Genomic DNA, 20,738 nt, shown 5'->3' on the forward strand with positions numbered 1-20,738 from the left:
TGAATCGATAAAAGCAGAATCGATTTTATTACTAAATCAAAAGGACATTAACGTTGTATAACTTACACATCGCCCCAAAATTGATTTTCTTACAGTTAAAAATACACGTTAACGCTGTAACGACATACATATTTTCTCAGCATTTCTGGACTAACTTGTTCACCCATCTGAATATAACAACAAGCAGTTCATCCAGTCTTAAGACTCTAAAATGGTCTTCCACTCCCCCTTCTGTCTTCGGCAAGAAAGCTACAGTATTCATGGCCAAGTAGAGAAGCTACCTTTCTTCGATACATTATTCAACATGGGATTTCAAATTAAGAGAGTTCTGCCTCCTGGACTTTGATACTTCGCCTCTGAGTCAAACTAGGACTCGTGTACTCGTCTCCGTCATCAGAAGATGCAATATTAGATGACACTGATGATCGAGGCATTGAACTTGATGACAGGGGTTTAAAGGATTGATTGCCCAAACTTTGAGAAGGAAGAGACTGAGATGGTCTCGAAACTTCTTGGGTTTGATGACCTTGTGCCTCCTCTGCAAGTCTTCTTAGAAGGTTCATGATGGTGGGAAGAAACCTTGACGAAAGGGAAAGAAGTCCAGGAAGCTGATAATACAGGCAACAAAGCATTAGAGACTAGTTTTAAGGGGGAAATTTATCAGCCAAGTAAAGTTTATTACTGGATTTGATAAATTTTTCTCTTCATTACCCTTAAGCCAAGGCTCAAGGAAAAAATTTATTGCCCAAGGGATTGTCCAGCGACACTAAATATAAAAATCTTGAAAATTTCACAATCCATGCTTCAAAAAGAAATGAACTAGGGAAATGTGGATGATTAAAGAAACAAACAAACAAATATTTTCTTTAAAACTAATTCATGTAACCAAATAAGACAGACAGATACTTGGGGATACTGCTGAGTATGTGCATGACAACATTTTAAGCATAGGACAAAATAGCTGAAACCTCATCATCTTTCTAGTGAAAATGATGGTTAAACGTGAAGAGCATTCAAATGCTCAATTTCATACTCACAACGCCATGCTGAAAGTCCCCTGCAATGTCCAGTTGCACCCACAAAGCTTTGGAAAATAAGAAAATGACAAACAAAGCCATAAGATAAAGAGGGTTCCTGTTTCATCAGAAGAAAAATGTCAATGATCACAATTATTAATATGGAAAGCATAATATACCTAAAGATAAGCATGCTTTCAAATTTGTATGAGTGGTAGAAGAATCAGGAATAATTACTTCAAAAGGAGCATGAACTCATTAAAACCAAGGACAACCATGGCAACAATTGCCCATGGTGGAGGTAACCAGTTGTTGCTTCGCTTGTAAGCCTCCTGCAACCAAAAAAAAAGAGAGCAAACCAAATCAAACCAAGCCCAAATAAAATACACACAAACAGGCAAAAGTAAACTTTCATAACCATAACATGTTTGGCTTGCCAGACTACTATTTGCCATAGCATTTAAGTATTTCATTTATTCGACCCTAAGATTACTTCAGACTGCTTGTGTAATTATCTGAAGAAAACCATCCTGCTCAACATAAACCTGGCTACAAAACATTTGCTTTGGTAGAAGTTCCCGGCTGGAGTAAGGAACTATATCTAAATGGCTAACTGAAACTTCGAAGCCTCAAACAAAATGCAAATGAGTTGCAGAGAGAGGAAAACTTTATTTTGGTTTATGATAGATGAAGAAAATAGTACTAGCTTATCAATCTGAAAGACATGCTGCAAATCTTTCATATATGGTCAACAAACATTCATTTGCGAAGTCACTATCTGAAAAGCGATAGAAAAAATCATGGGTTGTGCTGTAAGTCTTTTGTAACAGCTACTAAACATTCATAACAAAAGCTACAGAGTTGATTAGTTCTACACAAACCCCTTCCAGACCCCCAATAACAACATGTGATTTTTTTCGTAACTACAGTTTCAACAAAAGAATTCTCAATGTTACATGTTGCTATTAACGTGTATATGTTAAATCCAGTGGCATTTGGCCTAATCATATTTTTACAAACTTTACCTGTGCTGAAATTGCTTGAGTAACTGTATACTCTGTTTCTGTTTTGAACTGTCTCCATAATGATTTACATTGCACTGGTGTAATCACCACATTCTTTGGGGGAACCTGAAATACATTTGAATCCAAATTAATTAACTTCAATAACAAACATATATTTGAGGTAGCTATCTTTTAAATTCTTAAATTCCATAATTATCATTGGAACCAAAATTGATTCTCTTAGTTCTCTACAAAGTCCTCAAGTAAGATTTTCTCATATTTAGATTCTCTTCCCAAAATGCCGCATATATCTACAAGAACTAAGCGCTACCTCCTCCCATGTGCTTGAGGCTAGGGGGTCTGTAGAAGCTCCAAAGCTCCTGTCCAGAGAAGATGGAAGAGCAACGGTTCTATCCATTAGAGATGCAAGAAGAACATTCTCAATCTTATCTGAAGTCTCATCCAAGCGTATGGCAGCCATAACAGACAAAAGGCTCAAGGCCTGCAACAGAGTAATAGATGAGGATCCAGATATTACTGTAGAGGTAACAGCAATATTCAAATCCCATTTGCTAAAAACTCACGCATTACCGAAGAACGGGCCTCCTTGGTGATTGCTTTAATGTCCTCTTTTCCAGTCCAAATCCTTGGCATCGAATCCTTGTCATGATTGAAGACGGTTGAAAACCTGAACATATTCCAAGAACAATAAGCATGACCATAGTTCAGAAAAAGAAAATATCTAGAATAAATTTTCTACCTATCTTTCATGCGAATCAGAACTTTTGCAGCTTCTTCCCTCGCCTTCTTCTCCACCAAATTTCTTGCATAGTCCCTTAAATTTTGCACCATTTTATCAACTGTAGCTGGGTCCAACTCAAAACCAACAATGAGATTTGAGAACTCTGATACAGCTGCCTCAGTCTCATGCTTAAGGAGCTCCCTTATCGAAGCCCAGGTGTCTTTTCCAGCAGCTTCAAATAGACACTCCACAGGAGCAGTAAGTGCCTCCGAAAGTTGTTTCTGTTATCAGTAAGGTATTACTTCACTAAACTTCAAAGTCTTATTAGCTACAGGACATGCCCCATATCCTACATCTATAAAACAGATTACCTCATAGTTGACTGTAATGGCAGACAATCTAGAACTGCGAACCAATAATGCATGTGAATCAATATCACGAGAAAGTTTTTCCCTGACTTTGGAAGCATCCCATTTAGCCTGTTGAATAGTAGCATCTGAAAAGGGGAAACACAAATGTCATGGAAAAGAATCATATTTTCAATGAAAAGAAGCTATAGAATCTTAAGGAATTAGTTAACAACCCTAAAAATATTTTTTTTAATGACAAGATTCATTAATTCACAAGAAACAAGAGAGTATCAATCCATATATAAAAAAATATTTACATGTCAATCAAAATATTAATAAGATTCTCAAAATCCTCCACTGTATAAAGAGGATGACCCTCAATAAATATCAAAAGTCTGAAACCACCTATTTCTAACCCTATCAAAATCATCTTTCACCTCCTGAAAAGCTCTCATGCTCCTCTCTTTCCACACCATCAAAAAAATAGCAAACATAATGAGGCTCACATGTTTCTTCCCTACACTAATACCTTTCCACCCAAATCTTTTCCCTCACTGATCTAGCCATCACCAACCAATCCTCAATAACCCGTAAGCCATGGTCCATAACTTATACCTAAGCAGACACCAAAGAAGGATATGATTACAGGACTCTGCCTCCCTCTAGCATAGAAAACATCTATTTACCAATATTTTTCCCCTAATCAATTTATCAGAAGTAAGGATACACTTACAACCTGCTTCCCATGCAAAGAAAGCAAATTTAAGTGGAGCATTAACCTTCCAGATTTACTGAAAAGAAAAACTAGTCTCTGTAACATCATTCTTAATTACATAATTATAGCAAGACCAAATTGAGAAAGATCTTCTAGTATTAAGTCTCCAAATTGGTTGTTCATTACTCTTATTAATTAAGGCAAACGAGAATATATGAATGAGAGTCTCATAGTCAGTAATTTCCCAATCATTAAGGTTTCTCATAACTTCCATATGTCATTCCTTCCTCTCCCCCCCCTCCCCCAAATCTCTAAATGACTCATAAATTGATATATTCTTATTTCACGCAATAGCATAGATTTGGGGAAACTATTCGCTGAGTCTTAACCAAGCATTCTACCAAAAACTGAATATGTCCCTAGTATCAACCCTCCACTTGATAAAATCCTACAATTTATTCCTATACATGCATATTTTTTCCACATCCTCTTGCTGCGCGGTCTAATCAATACTCCAAAATACCACCTTCTATCTACAGTTATGAATTTTTCCACTATCAATTTCCAACATAGGATACCGTTTTCATTCATGAATTTCCATAGCCACTTACCATGTAAAACCAAATTCATCTCCAATTCTCAAATATGAGATATTGGTTAGGGAATCATATTGACATATTGTTGAGTAGCATATTTTATTATTTAATTATTTTAATTTATTATTCAATTATTTAATATTATGTAATTAGAATTATATGAAAATAATAGTCTCATATTTTTAGAAATATAATAGAATAAGAATTTCTCTGTTAATAGGATAGAAATTCTATAAATACCTTAAATGTGACAATTTTAAATGTTGATAAATAAAATTATTTAATTTTTTTTCTAAAATCAATATGATATCATAGTCAAATAAAACTATTTAAGATTTTAATTTTAAAATTTTTTTCAAACCCTAAAATAACACAATAGGTTAGATTAGTACTCATTTATCTAAATCTATCATTATCACTATTCTAAACAGCGTCGGAGCCTCATCACAAATCACATTAGAGAGAGGGGAAACAGCGGCAGTGGCAGTGCAAGCGGCAGTGGCGGGCGGAGAATCAGACAAGATCACACACGAGTAGCAGCCAGACTAGTGCGACTGCGTGAACCCAGAAAAGACGAATCGCGCACGGCGGTCGGCCTTCTATGTCTGTTTGTGGACCTGCCCCGACAGAAGCGAAGCGACGGCGGGTGATCAGAGAAGCAGATCTGCGTAGTGGAGAAGCAGGTCGGATCCGTATCTGCTTGAAAGGAGCTGTTGGTGCTTCTTGTTGTGGCTAGGAGAGAAGAAATGTCGGCCTATGCGCAAAACCAGAGCCAAAGAGAGAGAACGCACGCCGGAGAAGATGAACCAGCACGGCAACAGCCAAATTGTGTGAAGCCCGATCCGGGGCGTTTCTGGGCGGTTTTCAGCCCAATCTCACCAAATCCGTGCTGGATTTGGAACCGCTGGCGTTTTCTGTGGTATTTCAATAATTTCCAGCAGCGATGTGTGGTGATCAGCAGCGGTGCGTGGCTGTTCTAGTGGATGCACATGGGCGGTGCGTGGTGGTCCAGCGGAGGCACGTGAGACTCTGGTGATTGCAGGGGTGGTGTTTCTGGCAGCAGTGCATGGCAGCACGTGGCTGTCCAGTGACTGGGAGTCTATCAGCCCGTGGCAGCGTGTGAGAGCTCATGTAGTACTCCATTTTAGAAGCGAGCCCGAGCCATTCTAGAGCTGAGCCCAAACCATTTTGAACCAAGCCAAGTTGTTTGAGCCAGGCCGAGCTGTTTTGAACTGAGCCCAGCCATTTTGAGTCGAGTCGAGCCGAGCTGCTACTTGACAGATTTGTTTACAGTTTGCATCACTTTTTTGGCATTCTTTGACACTGGTAAACTATAGAATGGCTCTTCAAAACTTGGTTTGCAAGTTGAGCATATGTGATACCTCTACACCAACTTGAGAGAGATGTTGAGTATTATATTTTATTATTTAATTATTTTAATTTATTATTTAATTATTTAGTATTCTGCAATTAGTATTTTATGAAAATAATAATCTCATATTATTAGAAATTTAATAAAATAAAAATTTTTCTATCAATATAATATAAATTCTATAAATATTCTAAATATAACAATATAAAGGGGGAGAAATAAAAATTAATATTTTTCCTCCAAAAATCAATATATATAGATGTGCTTTGATTTGGTTCCATTTGCGTAATTAGTTTCCTATTGTTTCTTTATAACAACGAATATAGACTCCCGTATTTGCTCCCTCTCAAAGTACAAAAAATTCATTTTTTCCCTAAATTCCACAATAATATAAGTTTAACTACACCAACCTCCCAATCTACTTTGTGCAGGAGTTTGGCAGACCTATATGACAGAAGGGAAGATCACCACAACACTCTTAAATCCAGGAGTTCCCGGCATTCCTTCCCCAGCACAACTAACTCATCTCAATTTGTGAAAAGAATGTCTAGAGCAAAGATGAAAGATCATATAATGAAGGGATTATGCTCTTATTTTGATAAAAAGAGACACTGCTGAACATCAATTCAAGAAAGCTCTTTTGGCTGGAAGGGTTCGACAATCCAGATATCATGGCAGATCAACTGGAGGTGGCCAAACCAGAATTCTATTAATTATTTCCAACAGAGGAGCATTTTCATTCTTTCATCCCAGAACAACAGCTGTTTTAAGGAGGGAAGTAATCTTAAGGCCTCTAATAAAATAACGCAGCAGCAAGCACTTTAATTAATCTCTAGTGTTGAAAAATTATAAAAATTATATAGGACTGCTACAAAATAACAAGCTTGTCATTACACAAAATTATATCTATCAACTAAGTTCAGATTGTTAATAGATGTAAAATGATAGTTCAATAAGTATTTTTGAGATAGAAAATATGGTGTGATTCATTCATTCACAAGCACCAATGTGGTGCTAATCCATTTACAAAAAATAGATAGTTTGATACGTATGACATAACAATTAAATGACTGTCAACTAACAAAACCAGCAACATAATAAATGATTCTGCTTAGGGAAACACAGAAATAATTATAATTTTAGCTATATGGTAAAGAAAACAACTAAAAAGAGCATAAAAATAACATAAATTATGTGCAGAATTTTTTTTCTCAAAAATTTTTAACTATAAAATTGATGAAAAGGCTATGTTGATATTTCAAAAAAAAAAAAAGAACTATAGATCCAGTTGCAATTAGACCAAATCCTTTAGAACTTTTGTCTAATCAGTTACAGACAGATCAGTAGATGGAAGATTCAGATGGACAATTCAGTTGTCTGTTTACTTTCAGTTTTATTTTTAAATTTAAATGTTCAGTTATTTTTGTCACTTTGTAACTTTTCTAGGAGAAGTTCTTGAGTATATGTTGGCCGTTACTTCTGCCATACTGTGCTGTAACTTACTCTTATGTAAGTGTTAGTGGAAAGATAAAACAGGAGGCAGAAATTTCAAGCGAAGTTTTGAATACTTTCTTACTCGAGCAGATAGTTGGGTTCTTTCTTGATACGCCCAAATCTTTCAAGACAAAATAGCTCAGGAGGGAGGCATTTGCAAAAACATTCTGCAGACCTCGAATCTGATTTTTCAGTTCAAAGACCCTTAACCAGATCCAGGGCATGGATCATGATAGAGATTCAGTGACAAGCATATGCATCTTACAACTTACATGGCTTGAAACTAAAATATATATGGACTTTAGGATGTGAGTGCAAAAAAGTAAGCAACATCTACTTTTTGCATGCAATAGTACCTGCACATCCTTGGTCAAATTCATGCATAGAAGATTCAATGCATGTACGGACAGACGCTGCAAATCCTTCTCCTTTATTAAGTAAGTCTTCCAATCTAGCTTTGAAACTTTCAAGAGCTCTAGATCTTAGATGCCCCAACATGGTAATATAAGCAGGATGCACAAACTGGGAAATTAACGAGACAGTGAGTCATACACAAATGTTCATGATTAAAATTATTGTGATTACTAGAATGCATTGTCTTACATCTAATGCTTTTGCCTCCAGCTGTTGCCGCTTTGAGTTTCTCACACCTTCATCAAAGTACACTGCCTCCATATCATATCTAGAAAAGGAGAAGATGCAAAAAAGTAAGATCAAGTTCGAAATAAAATGAATAAGGGAAGTACTTGACGGGGTTGGACGTACAAACAACTGGCAGAACATTGTAACAGCAAATCTAGATTCTTGACACGATAGTTTGGTTGCATAGTCAGAATAAACACTTTAAATCACTCTAAACAAAATATCATTCAAACCTGGCTGTTAAATCACTTTAAATTCCCAATTTGATACCAATTATAAATCCACCACAAGTAACAACTTTGTCATATGGCATAACAAAGTAGAAGCATTTTGACAGGAACATCGTTCACATTATTTGTTTCACAATGTAAGCTGTAAAAAAAATCAACTTACTCCAAGAAGTAGGTTTCTAAGATAGAACTCAGCTTTTTCCCAAATCCAGAAACAGGGCCAGCTTGAACAGCTTCTTCCAACGCCAACCAAACCTAAATCCAGTCCATTAGTACTGACTAAAAAGACATCCCATCAAATAGAATCATGGAAAGAAGATATGTTCGACCATACCTCATCGGATGTCAAGCGCCGAAGTGTCTCGCTTGCAATCTCTTCACACCGAACAGTGGCAACCATTACCTAACAAACACAAAGAAGATGTATGCCTATTAGAAAATAAGAGCGAATTTCGCTCATAACAGTAAGAGACAAATAAACAAACCTTGTGTGCAGGAAGATCCAGGTCCTTGTTTTCTTTTATAACTCTCCATATCTGCTGAGAACTAAAAGAAAATCCTGAAGCAGGTACAACACCCCGCCTGTCACCAGCAAGTCCCCCTGGAGATATAGAATGGAAAAACCGCTGCCTCAGTTCAGCAACCTGCATATGAGATAATAATAATGTTGTAAGAAGTACAACTGAGTAAAGTTTCAAATAAAACTGAAAATGTTGCCAAAGACTGATGAAATCTAGAAGTAATGTCAAGAATTCAAGGCTCTACAAGCTGATCTGTTTATTGAAACATTTAAGAACTACCTGTTCTTTAAATTGCTCCTCTTTCTCTTCATAACTTGATAATGCGGTCACCTCAACCTTTATGCCATACATTGGAAACCAGAAAATGGTCAAGACTACAAACAGGCCTATATGGTCAAAATATAGAAGATCAAATAAGAGGATGCCTTCTCACATTAAAGAATTCACTTAGAGGAGTATATTTATGGGCCTCAGGCTTGCGAACTGCATCCCATATCTGCAAAATCCATACATCAGGAAAAGAATAAAAAACGGCACACAAGCACAATGCCATATAAGAAACAATGCACTAAATTACCTTCTGAATATCTTCTCTTAGAACAGGTTCCAAAAGTTCAAGTGGGGTCTACAAAAACATAAAAAAAAGATTTAGTACAAGAAAAAGGGCACGTTTTAGAGGTGGAAAATGAGGTTCTAGGAATCATCTTCCAATAAAATTTAATGAAACAAGTCCTAACCTTCGTTTTATCACGTACAACAAACAAAAGAGTAGTTCTGCGAGGACTAAATAAACGCATCATGACCTGCAATGAAACCAGAATTTGATTGTGAAATATGTTAACCCAAAGACTGGACTAGACCCCATAGCCAAAATAGCTTGAGTACCTGGAAAACTGTTTTTAAAAGAGGTTTGTTGGCTGCCTGTTCCCGACCAATGTCATGACACCACCTATAATATTCAACATCTCATTAACATCCCAAGATGACTAATGAAATTTGTGTGCAAGTGTATGCAATTGTATCCTTGTGTGTGTTGAGGTTGTGCTACACATTAGCTTCTTTGAAAAAGCCACAACAAGAATATCTGATTCCTATAGAAAACACCGAGAAAATAGAATCAATAAGGTGTCTGAAAAATCAGCAGGCCAAGAGGATGAAGAATTCTGGAATTAGGAGAAAAATTCACTACCAATCCATCTTGTTGATTAATCATAATTTCCACAGGGTTCGCTTGTTTCCTTTTCGTGTATTGTGGAGTCACTTTTTCTCTTTCATGTCTCAAAATGTTTACTTCCAGAAATAATACATAACGAAATAGAGATATAGATCAATCATGTTGAATAATTTCAGGCTTTTCATTTCTTTATTGGAAATTAGAAGTTTACTTTCTAGATGGCCGTTGCTTATTGATATCCCAACTTAAGATCCGCTAGCAATGTAATGAAGTGGGGCCAGGAGACAAATAATAGTAGGTGAAATCAAGTTGAGGAAAATAGAGAAATGAACCTAACATGTCAACAATTGTCAACATTTTTATTTCAAAAAAAAAAAAATTTGTCAACAATTCTTCAAAGTTTTTGTGAGGTAAACTTGCTATCCTGTCTTTCAGCTATTTTATCATGACTCTTAAGTTTTCACCGAATTGAAACCTACTTACATACTTGGCAGTGAGAGAATTTTACTATTGCACCAGAAGAAACTCTTACACCAACCTGCTTTTTACACAGATGGCAAAAGATCATCTTCTCACTATTCTTTTCTATCCTTAACAGCAAGGAAAAACCATGTCCAACTCAAACCATACCCATATCTATTATTAACAATTAGGCCAGGTTCAAGATGATTTCAATCAAATAAAATCACCAGCATGTATGTACAGAAGTGGTAGCTTACAGCAATATGCTGCAATTTTTATTCCAGTGAAAGAAACTTGACAACAACTGAACCATTTCCCTAATTCATACTTATTCTGGATTATTTTCAAATAAGGATGGAGTTTGCCTTCCTAAAATCAGTAGTGAGAGTCAACACCTCTTTTTCTGCTAGAAAAGGAAGGCATCATCAAGCAGAGAAATAAAATCAATAACTGTACAGCAGAACTCAAACTCACATGTTTATCAGCACAATATCTGCAACAGCCAAAGCAAATAAGGCACTTTGTTTCTCAAATGTAGTGTCATCCTGAAAAACATAAAATCCAATAATGCAAGAAAAAATTAGTTAGAAGGGGAGAAGAGAGAAAAGGAGTAGATAAAGAACAGACTTATCAGTTAGTAAATTCAGGAAGTGAGACATCATAACCTCTTTCACTCAGCTGTCATAATATACATATAAAAACATATATCTACCTACAAGATATGAAACTAACCTGATGCAGATGGATTTAACCTGGATTTCCTAAATGCATTAGGAATCATATTCCTTTTAAATCAAAGTTCTATGGTTAAGATTAGGACTACAGCAATATTAGAATTTCATTTATGCTTTAAACTTTTTTAGTTTCCTATTAGGATTTCTAGTTATTGTTAGATTAGGAATAAACCAGAGCCCTATAAATACTTTATAATCTTATTATTAGAAGCCATCATTCACCACCAAAAATGTTAGAATTTTATCAAATCCTGTTGTAGGATGCAATCAACTCCTGATTTCATGCCAATGAACCCTTCTTCTTAGACGTGATATCCACAAAACTGAGGCGGGATATCAAGGTTTAACCTGTTCCTCAGGCAAGTTAATCCTACTTTGTCATACACCATAATCAATATCTGACAGGAACTATCCCTAAGAGAGATAAAAGATATGTCTATTTCCAGAATCTTGAAAACAAGAACATGCTCCAGTATAATACAAATCCTACTATTTCATAGTGGTAAAAAGAATAAGGTACCGGTGCATAGTTTTCACAGAGCTAAATTTTAGTCCACTTGGATGCATTTTAGAGATGCATGTTCCAACATATTCTTGAGAAGGCAACTCTTCTAGAAGTTTAATCCCTTATTTCATGTTCATCACCAACCAACCACTTTGAGCAACAAGGATTTGAGCCCTGTCGATGGTTGGTAGTACTGCCTATAAAGTTCTGCTAAAATACTTGCAACATAAATGTAAAAGGTGGTTGAGAATTTTTTAGAATTTCCCAGAATGATCGTTTTTACCTCGCCTCGCTCCCTTCCATCTGTGCCCTCCAAATCCATGGCAATTGTGCATGGCTCAATGCCAATACACTTGGCTATCCAGATACCTTTAGTTGTTTGACTCCTGCAAAAGGTTAGATTTTTTTAGGAGTATTACTAAAGAGATAGTTTATTGTCCATCACTCTCATGGAGTGAATCCAAGAGCACATATTCTGTTGGAAAACCAGAAGCAACCAACCTTCCTCTATACGCATCCATCTCCCTGAAACTGGTATGGAAAAGATGGTTTAAGAGGGTGCTCTTCCCTGCTCGCAGGAGAAAAAGACAGATTCATCCAAACTATTAGATCACTGACATTGACAAACAGAAGCATGCACAAATAAACGTCAAGTTGCATTCACATCATGCGTACGCACACAGACATGAAAGCAAACAGAACACAGTGGTAGTTAGAGCCTATAAATATGTTATTTCCATAAAAATCTCCTGACAGCTACATCCGTCTAAGATGTATGCAGTTGGAATGTATTCATAGAAATACATAAGAAATCCAACATGTGCTAACAAAGTTAGGAGAAGATCCCTTAATTTGTGACTCCATACATAAATATTTATTAATATGTAATGCATACACACAGCTGCAGATTTGAGCGCACATGAAAAACAAAAAGATCGAAACAAAAAAAAAAATGAAATAACAGAACTTGTACATCTCAGAATTGAGTTATGAATTAAAAGCAGGTTCCCATGAAGATGATGCCAGCCGATTCCTGTTCGCTGAGAGCTAGAGCAAAGGCCATCAGCTAAGCATGTCTATTGCCAAGTCTAATGATGTCCGTAACTCGTCAATTTATTTTCTTAGGTTCAAATAATTATTTCGTCCCCTCATCCATTTATTTAATTCCCGAGAGGGTAGTAATGGCCTAAAACTAGCACATCCAAGACCAGAAACTCATCCAACCTCCATTTAAAACTAACAAGGGAGTATGACCAACTCTAACAAGCTACGAATTCTACAAAATAGCTCAGTGAAGCTAAATTCAACTTAAACAAATATAATCAACTATTAAAACAATTCCAAGAAGCAACTCTGCAACTTCACTATTCAGCAACAATCAATTCTAAAACATGACTAAATTAACAAACAACTTCATTAAACACATACCGCTACTCTGCGGTCCCATGATGGCAACCACCGCATAGGATAGGCCACAATGGACAAGCTTAGTTCTGTTCACGAACTCATCGAGCCCCGCCACATTGAATTCACCATTCCCGTCGATAAGTTGCGTGGCGCAGCAGTCTTCTTCCATGGCCCCGATTTGTTTCCACTACTTGTCTGCGCGCAGTGGTGAAGACGAAAGTGAATGATCAAAAATCGGCAGAAGACTAGGGTTTACTGCAACAGCGAGCAGAGCTCAGTAGAGCTAATACGGATCTGTCAGGTAAACAAACAGTAGCAGATGTTTCGTGATCGCTTTCGCTTCACTATCAATGAAGAATAATCAACTATTATCAAAAGCTAAAAGAAAAAAACAAAAAGCAATTCAATAATAAATTTATAAATACGTAAATAGAGTGAGTATTTACTTCAACAGTGCACTACGTTCCTCTGGATTTTCTCGGGAAAGTTTAAGAGAGAGAGAGAGAGAGAGAGAGAGAGAGAGAGAGAGAGAGAGGAGAATGAGTAGAGGAGAAGCAAAGAGCATATAAAGAGAGAGAGAGAGAGAGAGCAGGGATCGAGTCCGTGGCAGTGAAATCAGGGAAGGAGAAATTCTACCGGCTTCGTTTCTACTTTTTTTTACAATGATTCAACCGTCTTGTTTGGTATGCCAAAAACAGAAAAAGATGAGAAAATCATTTCGCATTGACTTTCCAAGGACGATTATCAATAATAATCTTGACCATACATAGTCTTTAATTTTTTTTATTTCATAAAATTATTTTTCACATGTCCATTGCATGGTTTAGTATTATTTCTTTTCTAAGGGACACTAAATAAAATGTGAAATTTTTTATAAATATATAAACTATAAATAAGATATTTATAAATTATTTTTAATATACATAATGTTTAATATTACAAAATGCAATAAATTTGATTAATTAAGATGTCTTTATTTAAAATGTAAATAAATTATTCAAATTTTAATTTAAATAAGTCAACTAAATTATAAAAATAATCATTGATATGTAGTCAAAAAATAACTTTGAGCTAATAACAAATGGCTATCTAAACTTGAATTAGAGGTGTTCAATGATGTAAAATTGAATCGGTGCACATTAATACAAACCAAATCAAAAGTAAAAATTAGAAAAAGTTTGAACCTAAAATCAATAAGAAAAATATAAAGGTTCAGTGTGATCCCACGAACTATATTTTATAAAATTAAATAAATGATAATCTTTACATTTTATCTCATATGGATATTTCAATCGTCAAATCAGTGAGAGAAAGAAAATTTTTTAAATTTAAAGGAGTAAATGTGAGCATAAAAAGAATAAAATATTTATTTTTATTACTTATATGTAATCTAATCTCATAACAGTTTAAAGTTAAAAATAATATATGTAATTTATGACGATAATATAAATATAGTAAGAACATAATGTTAATCATAATAACTTTGGTGTGATAGTGTAATATAATTAATACTATCCAATTATGATCAGTTATAAGATAAATGTAGGTTACTCCTGAGAAAACTTAAATTATATGGTTACAAGTTATCATATAACTTTTAGATTTTTGATGTATCATATTTTTCACTTATTGTAACATGTGTTTCATATCTTGCTATATATTTTTTTATTTGATACATAAGATGTGACATACTTTTATTACCTTACCAGCTTAGTAAAAATATTTAAAAAAATTACTTTTAATTTTATAAATTATTATTTTTCTAAATTCTTTTTTAAACAAAAAAAGTTTCTAGAAATACTCTAAAAATATAAAAAGAAAATTATATATATATATATATTGGATGGATCCATTGCCTACCCTTAATTAATTTTTGTTAGTGGATGGACAAATTTGTCCCTACTTACCAAGTGAAAAGAGGTTGACATTTCTATTTATCTTCAATAGGTGAACACTTATGTTCGTCTTTGATGGCAAAGATGTTATTCACTTTTAGGGATGAATGGAATAAATTGTTCAGCCTTTTACTTGTATGATTCAAAAAAACATAAAACTTAAATAATTTTTATCAAATTTACTTGAAAAGAAATCGTTTAAAACATTTAAAAATTTTGTGTATTTACCTTAAGATTTTATTAAACTTTTTTTTGTCTTTACAAGATTTATGTTAGAACTACCTTGATTTAGGCTCCACATTTTATGTTATTTATGTATTCATTAATTGATTACCTCCTGCCTCGGTCCTATTTCTACCACAACTAATTGGTTAACCTAGGAAAATCTTGAACTTAAATGGCTAACATGGAGGAATATGAAGGAAGACAAATTATTTTGGAAGCAGTTAAATTCCTTACCCCTAAGAAGGTTATTCAAGTTTTTCGTCCCTCTACAGGTTCTTAAATCATATATTATAATAACTTTAGTTTGTTATTATTATTTTATCTTATTATTTAATTATAATTATTTACACTATTATGATACTATTGTTATCTCTCATTATTATTCTATTACAATTTTTTGACAATATTATCAATTGTGTTACTATGATTTTTTTTTTTTTTTACCATCTTTATATGTAATACATTAAAAATAAAAATTATACGTGATATTGACATATAATTGAGTATAATCCAAGTAGCATAACAACTAGCAATTATAGAATACCTATAAATAAGTTGATCAATCTTTTATTAATGCTAAAGGCAATGGAGTTTAGGTCCCTCTAAACTTCCTCAAGCTCCACCGGCATTTGATCGAGACTAATCAAAATGAAAATTTAAAAAAAAAAAAAAATAGTTGCAGTATAATAAATTTTTTTTTTTTCAAATTATTAGTACAACCGTAAGAATGATTATTTACTTCATACCAATCTACTCAATTCAATATTAAAATAATTTTAGTTGTACAACTAATTACAACTTATCAATATTAAATGATTCTAGTTAAAAGTATAATTTTAAAATAGGTTGTTATCCAATTCAATTGAATTTAAAAAGTTAAATAAAATAAAATATATTTAAAAGAAAAAAAGGAAAAATGAAATTCAAAAAAGAAACCACAAAATCTACTTGACAAACTTTATGAATGAGGGATTGTTCACAAAGAATACTGCATATTCTACTAAACAAACCTTATGTTCAATGATCTTACCATCCTTCTTTTATACATTCTAACATGTACAAGACCCATTGGCTCTTTTTTTTCTGACCGTCGGATTATGATCTGAAGAAAGTAAAAAAAAAAAGAAAACACATCTCAATATATCAGTTTCACAAGCTAAAGTTCTCGAGTCCATCTTATGGCTTCCTCTTGTTCCGTAGCTTGGAGATTGTTAGGTCTGCACCTCCAAATCCGTCCAGTACTGCATTGGCTGAAGGAAACTCAGCTCTTGATGTCAAACTGCCAGAAACATAATAAACAAAACATATGGACCGACTTTAGCAAGACTTCATGGTTGAGAAATTAAAAACATAAATGAAGTTGATGTAACTATACAGAGAGTGCATAAAATTATGACCAGTTTCTACATACCAAATAACTAGGATTTAGAAATTAAGTTTGTTTGAAGTTTGAACCAAATGTAACCACAAAAGAGTATGCATATGGTCCAAAAGAATTCTTTGGATAGCAATGGAATTAAGTGATTAGCATGGAGAAAATTGATTGTGTTGGGTTTGGAATTTATTATCTGGGTGGGTCTGCTTTCTGATAAGATATTCCAGAAATTTCATTTAAAAAGTGAGAAATAAGTATTTACCTGCTCCGTAAAACAACACATGGCATCCCTATTTGCGCAGCTCCATTTACCCCAGGTTTGCTTCCAGCAATAAGAATGCAATTTTGAAAAGGTAACCCTGCAGATTCTGCTCCCGCACGCAGTGTGGCAATAATCTTCTGTAAACTGGATAAAACAAAATTTTACCAAGATGGCAAAGAAAATTTTGGATCAAGTAATTTGACCATGTGGATTAGGCCAAGTATTTGCCAAAATGGCAGGTAGACCCCCTAGTCTTAATCTGTGTTCTATCTGCCATTTTTGACTCAACCAAAAGCCTAGAAATCTTTTGCACAGAAAGTCTGAAGATATTTGTTGATCCTTTTAAATAATGGAGGAAAAAAGAGGGACAAGGAAAGTAGAAAAATACTAACCGTTCAGATGAACTCGTGTCAAGATCAACACTCAACTTTAGTATGGATGCAACCTCCTTGGCTATCCTTTGTTTCTCAGCAGAAGCTAGCCAACAAAGCAAGAAACAGCACTTAGCTCATGCTATGTACAGTAAAAGCTGTCAACCAACACATGCTCAAGAGCCTACCCGCTCTTTTTACTTCCTCAGCTAGTTGTTCATCCAAATCACAAGACATTCTTTTACCCAGTACAAGTTGGCCATACAAACTCTGCTCTACCTCCTCAATTCCAACTATCTTTATCTTTGAAATTCTTTTGTCACCGAGCTTTTCAATAATAGACCTAATGATTTTGAGCCAATAGAATGTAATCTTAGTAAAAGAGCTTACTGAAGTATGACAATTAGACCATATTCATAAATCATATATAAATCACATTCTTTAATTTATATTCAGATTGCACTGCTGTATCTACTGCAGAGCTACCAGAGAAGAAAAAAGCATACTGGGAAACTAAGATTTCATCTAGTACATTAAAGTATTTTTTGTTTTCATTTTTCTAAATTTATTTATAGTTTATTCATGAAATTACAAATAAGTTAGTTAACAATTGAAAGCATGATTGTGAAAATGATGAGAAAAATTAGAAGATTTTATAATATTGTTTCTAGCATTTTCTAGAAAATTATTTTGTTTGTGCTTTATTATTCCACAATTATACAACTCTTCTATATTTTAATAAATAAAAACATACATATATACATATAATTGAAAATTAAAAAATACTCCACGAGCCGAAGGGAACCTAAAAAACTCAGTAAGAGTTAAAAGTTACTTCTAACACTTCCAAAATACTACAACTAAGTAGAGACATGTACCGAGCCACTTTCTCCCCACTTTTGCAATAGGCAGTCAGGACAATCACAGGTACACCCTCATTGTTTGCTTCATCTATGAAACTGCAAATAAGCAAATTATGTTTTAATATGTCTTTCCACATAATTCAGGCAGCAATTTCTGATTCATGTTCGTTGCCTCCTATATGATGGATTCTGTAACATTCGAAATAACAAATAGATATCACAATTTCATTTTTCTGTTAAGTGGGACAACTCACTCTTCAAGTCCAGGCCTCAAAGGTAGACCTCCCGAGAGCAGAAGTTCATCCATTGCATTTTTCTGCCAACAAGCAAGCAATAATACAGTAGGTTACCTAAAGTCTGGTCACATAGATTCTGAGAAATGGAAATCAAAAAAGATTACATCATTGTTTGAACAAAAGCTGAAATTCAACGTGCTAAACCACAAAAAAAGTTGAATAGATAGAGAATTGAAGGCTAAAGATGAAAAGAATAGAAGTATTTTTTCTGACATTCAACTCGATGTGCAAAGTTCACTGAACTCATCCATAAAGATCAATCTTATTTCTGGCAAGGTTGTTTATGGAAGTCTCTAATCTAATAATGAAAAGAAAGTTCAGTACATGATTCTATAAAAATTCAACCAAAGTTGGCTGATGGAGTAAAACTAAGGAGATACGATGAAGAGGGCTTGATATAATCAGTTACGGAGAATGTTCAACTTTAACTTCTGTTTTTAAATGGTTTTCAGGATAAAAAATCCTAACTAGAATGCTGCTTATGCCGCATATGTGAATCAGAGAGTTTAGGCCTAATAATTAAGTGTCTCCAGGGGTATATCCAATCAATTTTCCCAAGTAGCATAAGTAATATTACAGCTATCAATTTCACTTTTCTAAAAATCTAATTTGCTGCATTTCTAGGAAAAGAGAAAGGAAAAACACATGGTACATTCGTAGGCAGCCAAGACAACTCTCCATCAGAGAACTTAACATCACAACTATACGTATATTGGACCCCAAAATAGCTTTGTATCATTTTATTGGAAAAAAAAGTGTACCTTTTCTCTCAAAACACGTTTCACAAAACTTTCCTTCTCACTGGTGGGCAATGAAGTAGGCCAACCAATCTGCAAAAGAAATGGAGGAAAAAGAAAAGGAATTAACCCAATAAGAATAAAAAACAGAAACAAAGAAAGTTGCAGGCTCTGACCAGAAGACTAGTCACAAGAGCAACTTACACGGTTAAAAAACAAAAACAGCATCCTCTCCTCATCACCAGCATTCTTTCTGTAAAGCAATCACAAAAAACATTAGACGATAGATTCTCCATTGATAGTTGAAAATTAGGAAAATTTTCCACTAGCAAAAAAGAGAAAAGATTGATTAAGAAAAATAGATGAATAGTGGAGAGGAGGAATTCGCATTGTAGAAAATGAAAAAGAGAAACCCATAAGAAACACAAGATAACTATGAGAAGATAGGTCTTGATTGAGATATACTTGACAAGGTCTGCATAAACAGGCCCCGACCAATTTGCACAGTCAAGTCCAAGCTTTTTAAATGCTGAAAATAAAAGAAAATTAGCATGTCTACTTATAAACACAAACAATAGAAAACGGCATATAATTATATAATCTGATCACACCTGCATTAAAGGCCTGGCGGTTCCCAAAGCGATAAGCATCAACAAAGATCCTGGAAGATAGACGAATACATTAAAAAGCAAAATCCAAATAAAAGAAACTAACATGCCGAGAATCCTTTGAAACAAGAAAGCAAAGAAATCTGGTCAGAGAAGAAAACAAAAGAGAAACATCTCTCAAGAAAAAACTTGGGATGGCGAATACGACAGCACAGAACAGTAAGGAATCGTCACTAAGCGCGAGGAATTTGTATGTAAATAAAAAAATATGATTTGGCAAATGCCATTCTATAAAGCGAAATGCGAGAAAGTGATTGAATCGAATTCCAAAATCACCAAGAAAGCAACAAAGGGCCTATTATTATAATGTAAATAAGAAAACAGCAGCAGTCGAGAAAGTAGACAACACCAGAAGCGAAGAAAGAACAAAGAAGCAGTCGTATTACAGCAATAGCATGGGATAAACCAACAGTTTAACAGAATGATTTGGCAAGTACCCATCAAATTCAAGAAGAACAGCTAGTTCTTGAGAAGGGTTTTCGCTTTCTTGATTGGGAAGTGAGCTGAAAGCAGTGAACCCATTGAACTGCAGAAATTTTCTGGGAATCTTGAAGCTTATAGGGAAAGTAGGAGGAGATAATGAAGGAAGACAATCGAAATTGCTGGTTCTTGGCAGTTTTTGATAGCTAAAATATCTGTTGCTAGTAATGGTTTTGGTAAATGAAATATGAAGAGCTTGAGGGATTGAACACGAAGCTATTTCCATGGCAACCAAAAGGAGTTTTTCGTTTTCCTCTTTCCACTGCAACTGTTTGCTGTGGCTTCAGAGTTGTGGTAATACATCAAATTACGGTTTTATTTTCAGTTGAACTGTTTTCTTTTTTGGTTCATTTAAGTTTAAGATTTTTGTCTATTCTTCCGAAAAAAAAAAAGCAAAAGTGCTCTCTATAAATAAAAATAGTGGCAAATCTTCACTGTATATATATATATATATATATATATATATATTTATGGTGCAGTCTACCATACTTGGTGATATTGGAAAAGTTACAAAATTATTTCAATACAAGAAATTGGATGTATAACAATTATTTCTAAAGAAGATCTTTTGTAATTTATTAATATGTTGATGATTCCATATA

At 34.3% G+C, this 20,738-nt stretch overlaps 2 protein-coding genes across 6 annotated transcripts; both read right to left on the reverse strand.

Annotated features, from left to right (window-relative positions):
- RL2 (Root hair defective 3 GTP-binding protein (RHD3)) lies at window positions 1–13,600 on the reverse strand. Of its 4 annotated transcripts, none has more exons than XM_022031876.2 (23): window positions 13,411–13,600; window positions 12,986–13,219; window positions 12,059–12,125; window positions 11,841–11,943; window positions 10,793–10,863; window positions 9,568–9,631; window positions 9,420–9,485; window positions 9,260–9,307; window positions 9,116–9,178; window positions 8,962–9,018; window positions 8,647–8,805; window positions 8,496–8,564; window positions 8,325–8,416; window positions 7,893–7,971; window positions 7,646–7,811; window positions 3,134–3,258; window positions 2,781–3,043; window positions 2,612–2,708; window positions 2,352–2,522; window positions 2,042–2,146; window positions 1,254–1,348; window positions 1,038–1,134; window positions 1–608 (listed from the first exon to the last, which is right to left on the reverse strand). In XM_022031876.2, the coding sequence occupies exons 2-23, from the start codon at window positions 13,131–13,133 to the stop codon at window positions 318–320; spliced, it is 2,496 nt and encodes an 831-aa protein (XP_021887568.2). In that variant the 5' UTR covers window positions 13,134–13,219; window positions 13,411–13,600; the 3' UTR covers window positions 1–317. The 4 variants fall into 4 exon arrangements, with proteins under 4 accessions (XP_021887568.2, XP_088069913.1, XP_088069914.1 ...); XM_088213787.1 differs by having other exon boundaries at window positions 12,986–13,258; XM_088213788.1 differs by having other exon boundaries at window positions 12,986–13,308.
- Window positions 13,601–16,017: 2,417 nt separating this feature from the next.
- Window positions 16,018–20,469, reverse strand: LOC110806891 (Haloacid dehalogenase-like hydrolase (HAD) superfamily protein). 2 transcript variants are annotated; one of them, XM_022031874.2, is made up of 11 exons: window positions 20,094–20,468; window positions 19,600–19,649; window positions 19,454–19,517; window positions 19,193–19,241; window positions 19,013–19,081; window positions 18,210–18,271; window positions 17,971–18,051; window positions 17,281–17,435; window positions 17,114–17,198; window positions 16,722–16,865; window positions 16,018–16,363 (listed from the first exon to the last, which is right to left on the reverse strand). In XM_022031874.2, the coding sequence occupies exons 1-11, from the start codon at window positions 20,360–20,362 to the stop codon at window positions 16,261–16,263; spliced, it is 1,131 nt and encodes a 376-aa protein (XP_021887566.1). In that variant the 5' UTR covers window positions 20,363–20,468; the 3' UTR covers window positions 16,018–16,260. The 2 variants fall into 2 exon arrangements, with proteins under 2 accessions (XP_021887566.1, XP_021887567.1); XM_022031875.2 differs by lacking the exon at window positions 16,018–16,363 and having other exon boundaries at window positions 16,718–16,865; window positions 20,094–20,469.
- Window positions 20,470–20,738: the final 269 nt, after the last annotated feature.

The sequence above is a fragment of the Carica papaya genome, chromosome 2 (genome assembly GCF_054855325.1).
Source record: "Carica papaya isolate Zhongbai chromosome 2, ASM5485532v1, whole genome shotgun sequence".
In the NCBI taxonomy this organism is placed as follows: Eukaryota; Viridiplantae; Streptophyta; class Magnoliopsida; order Brassicales; family Caricaceae; genus Carica; species Carica papaya.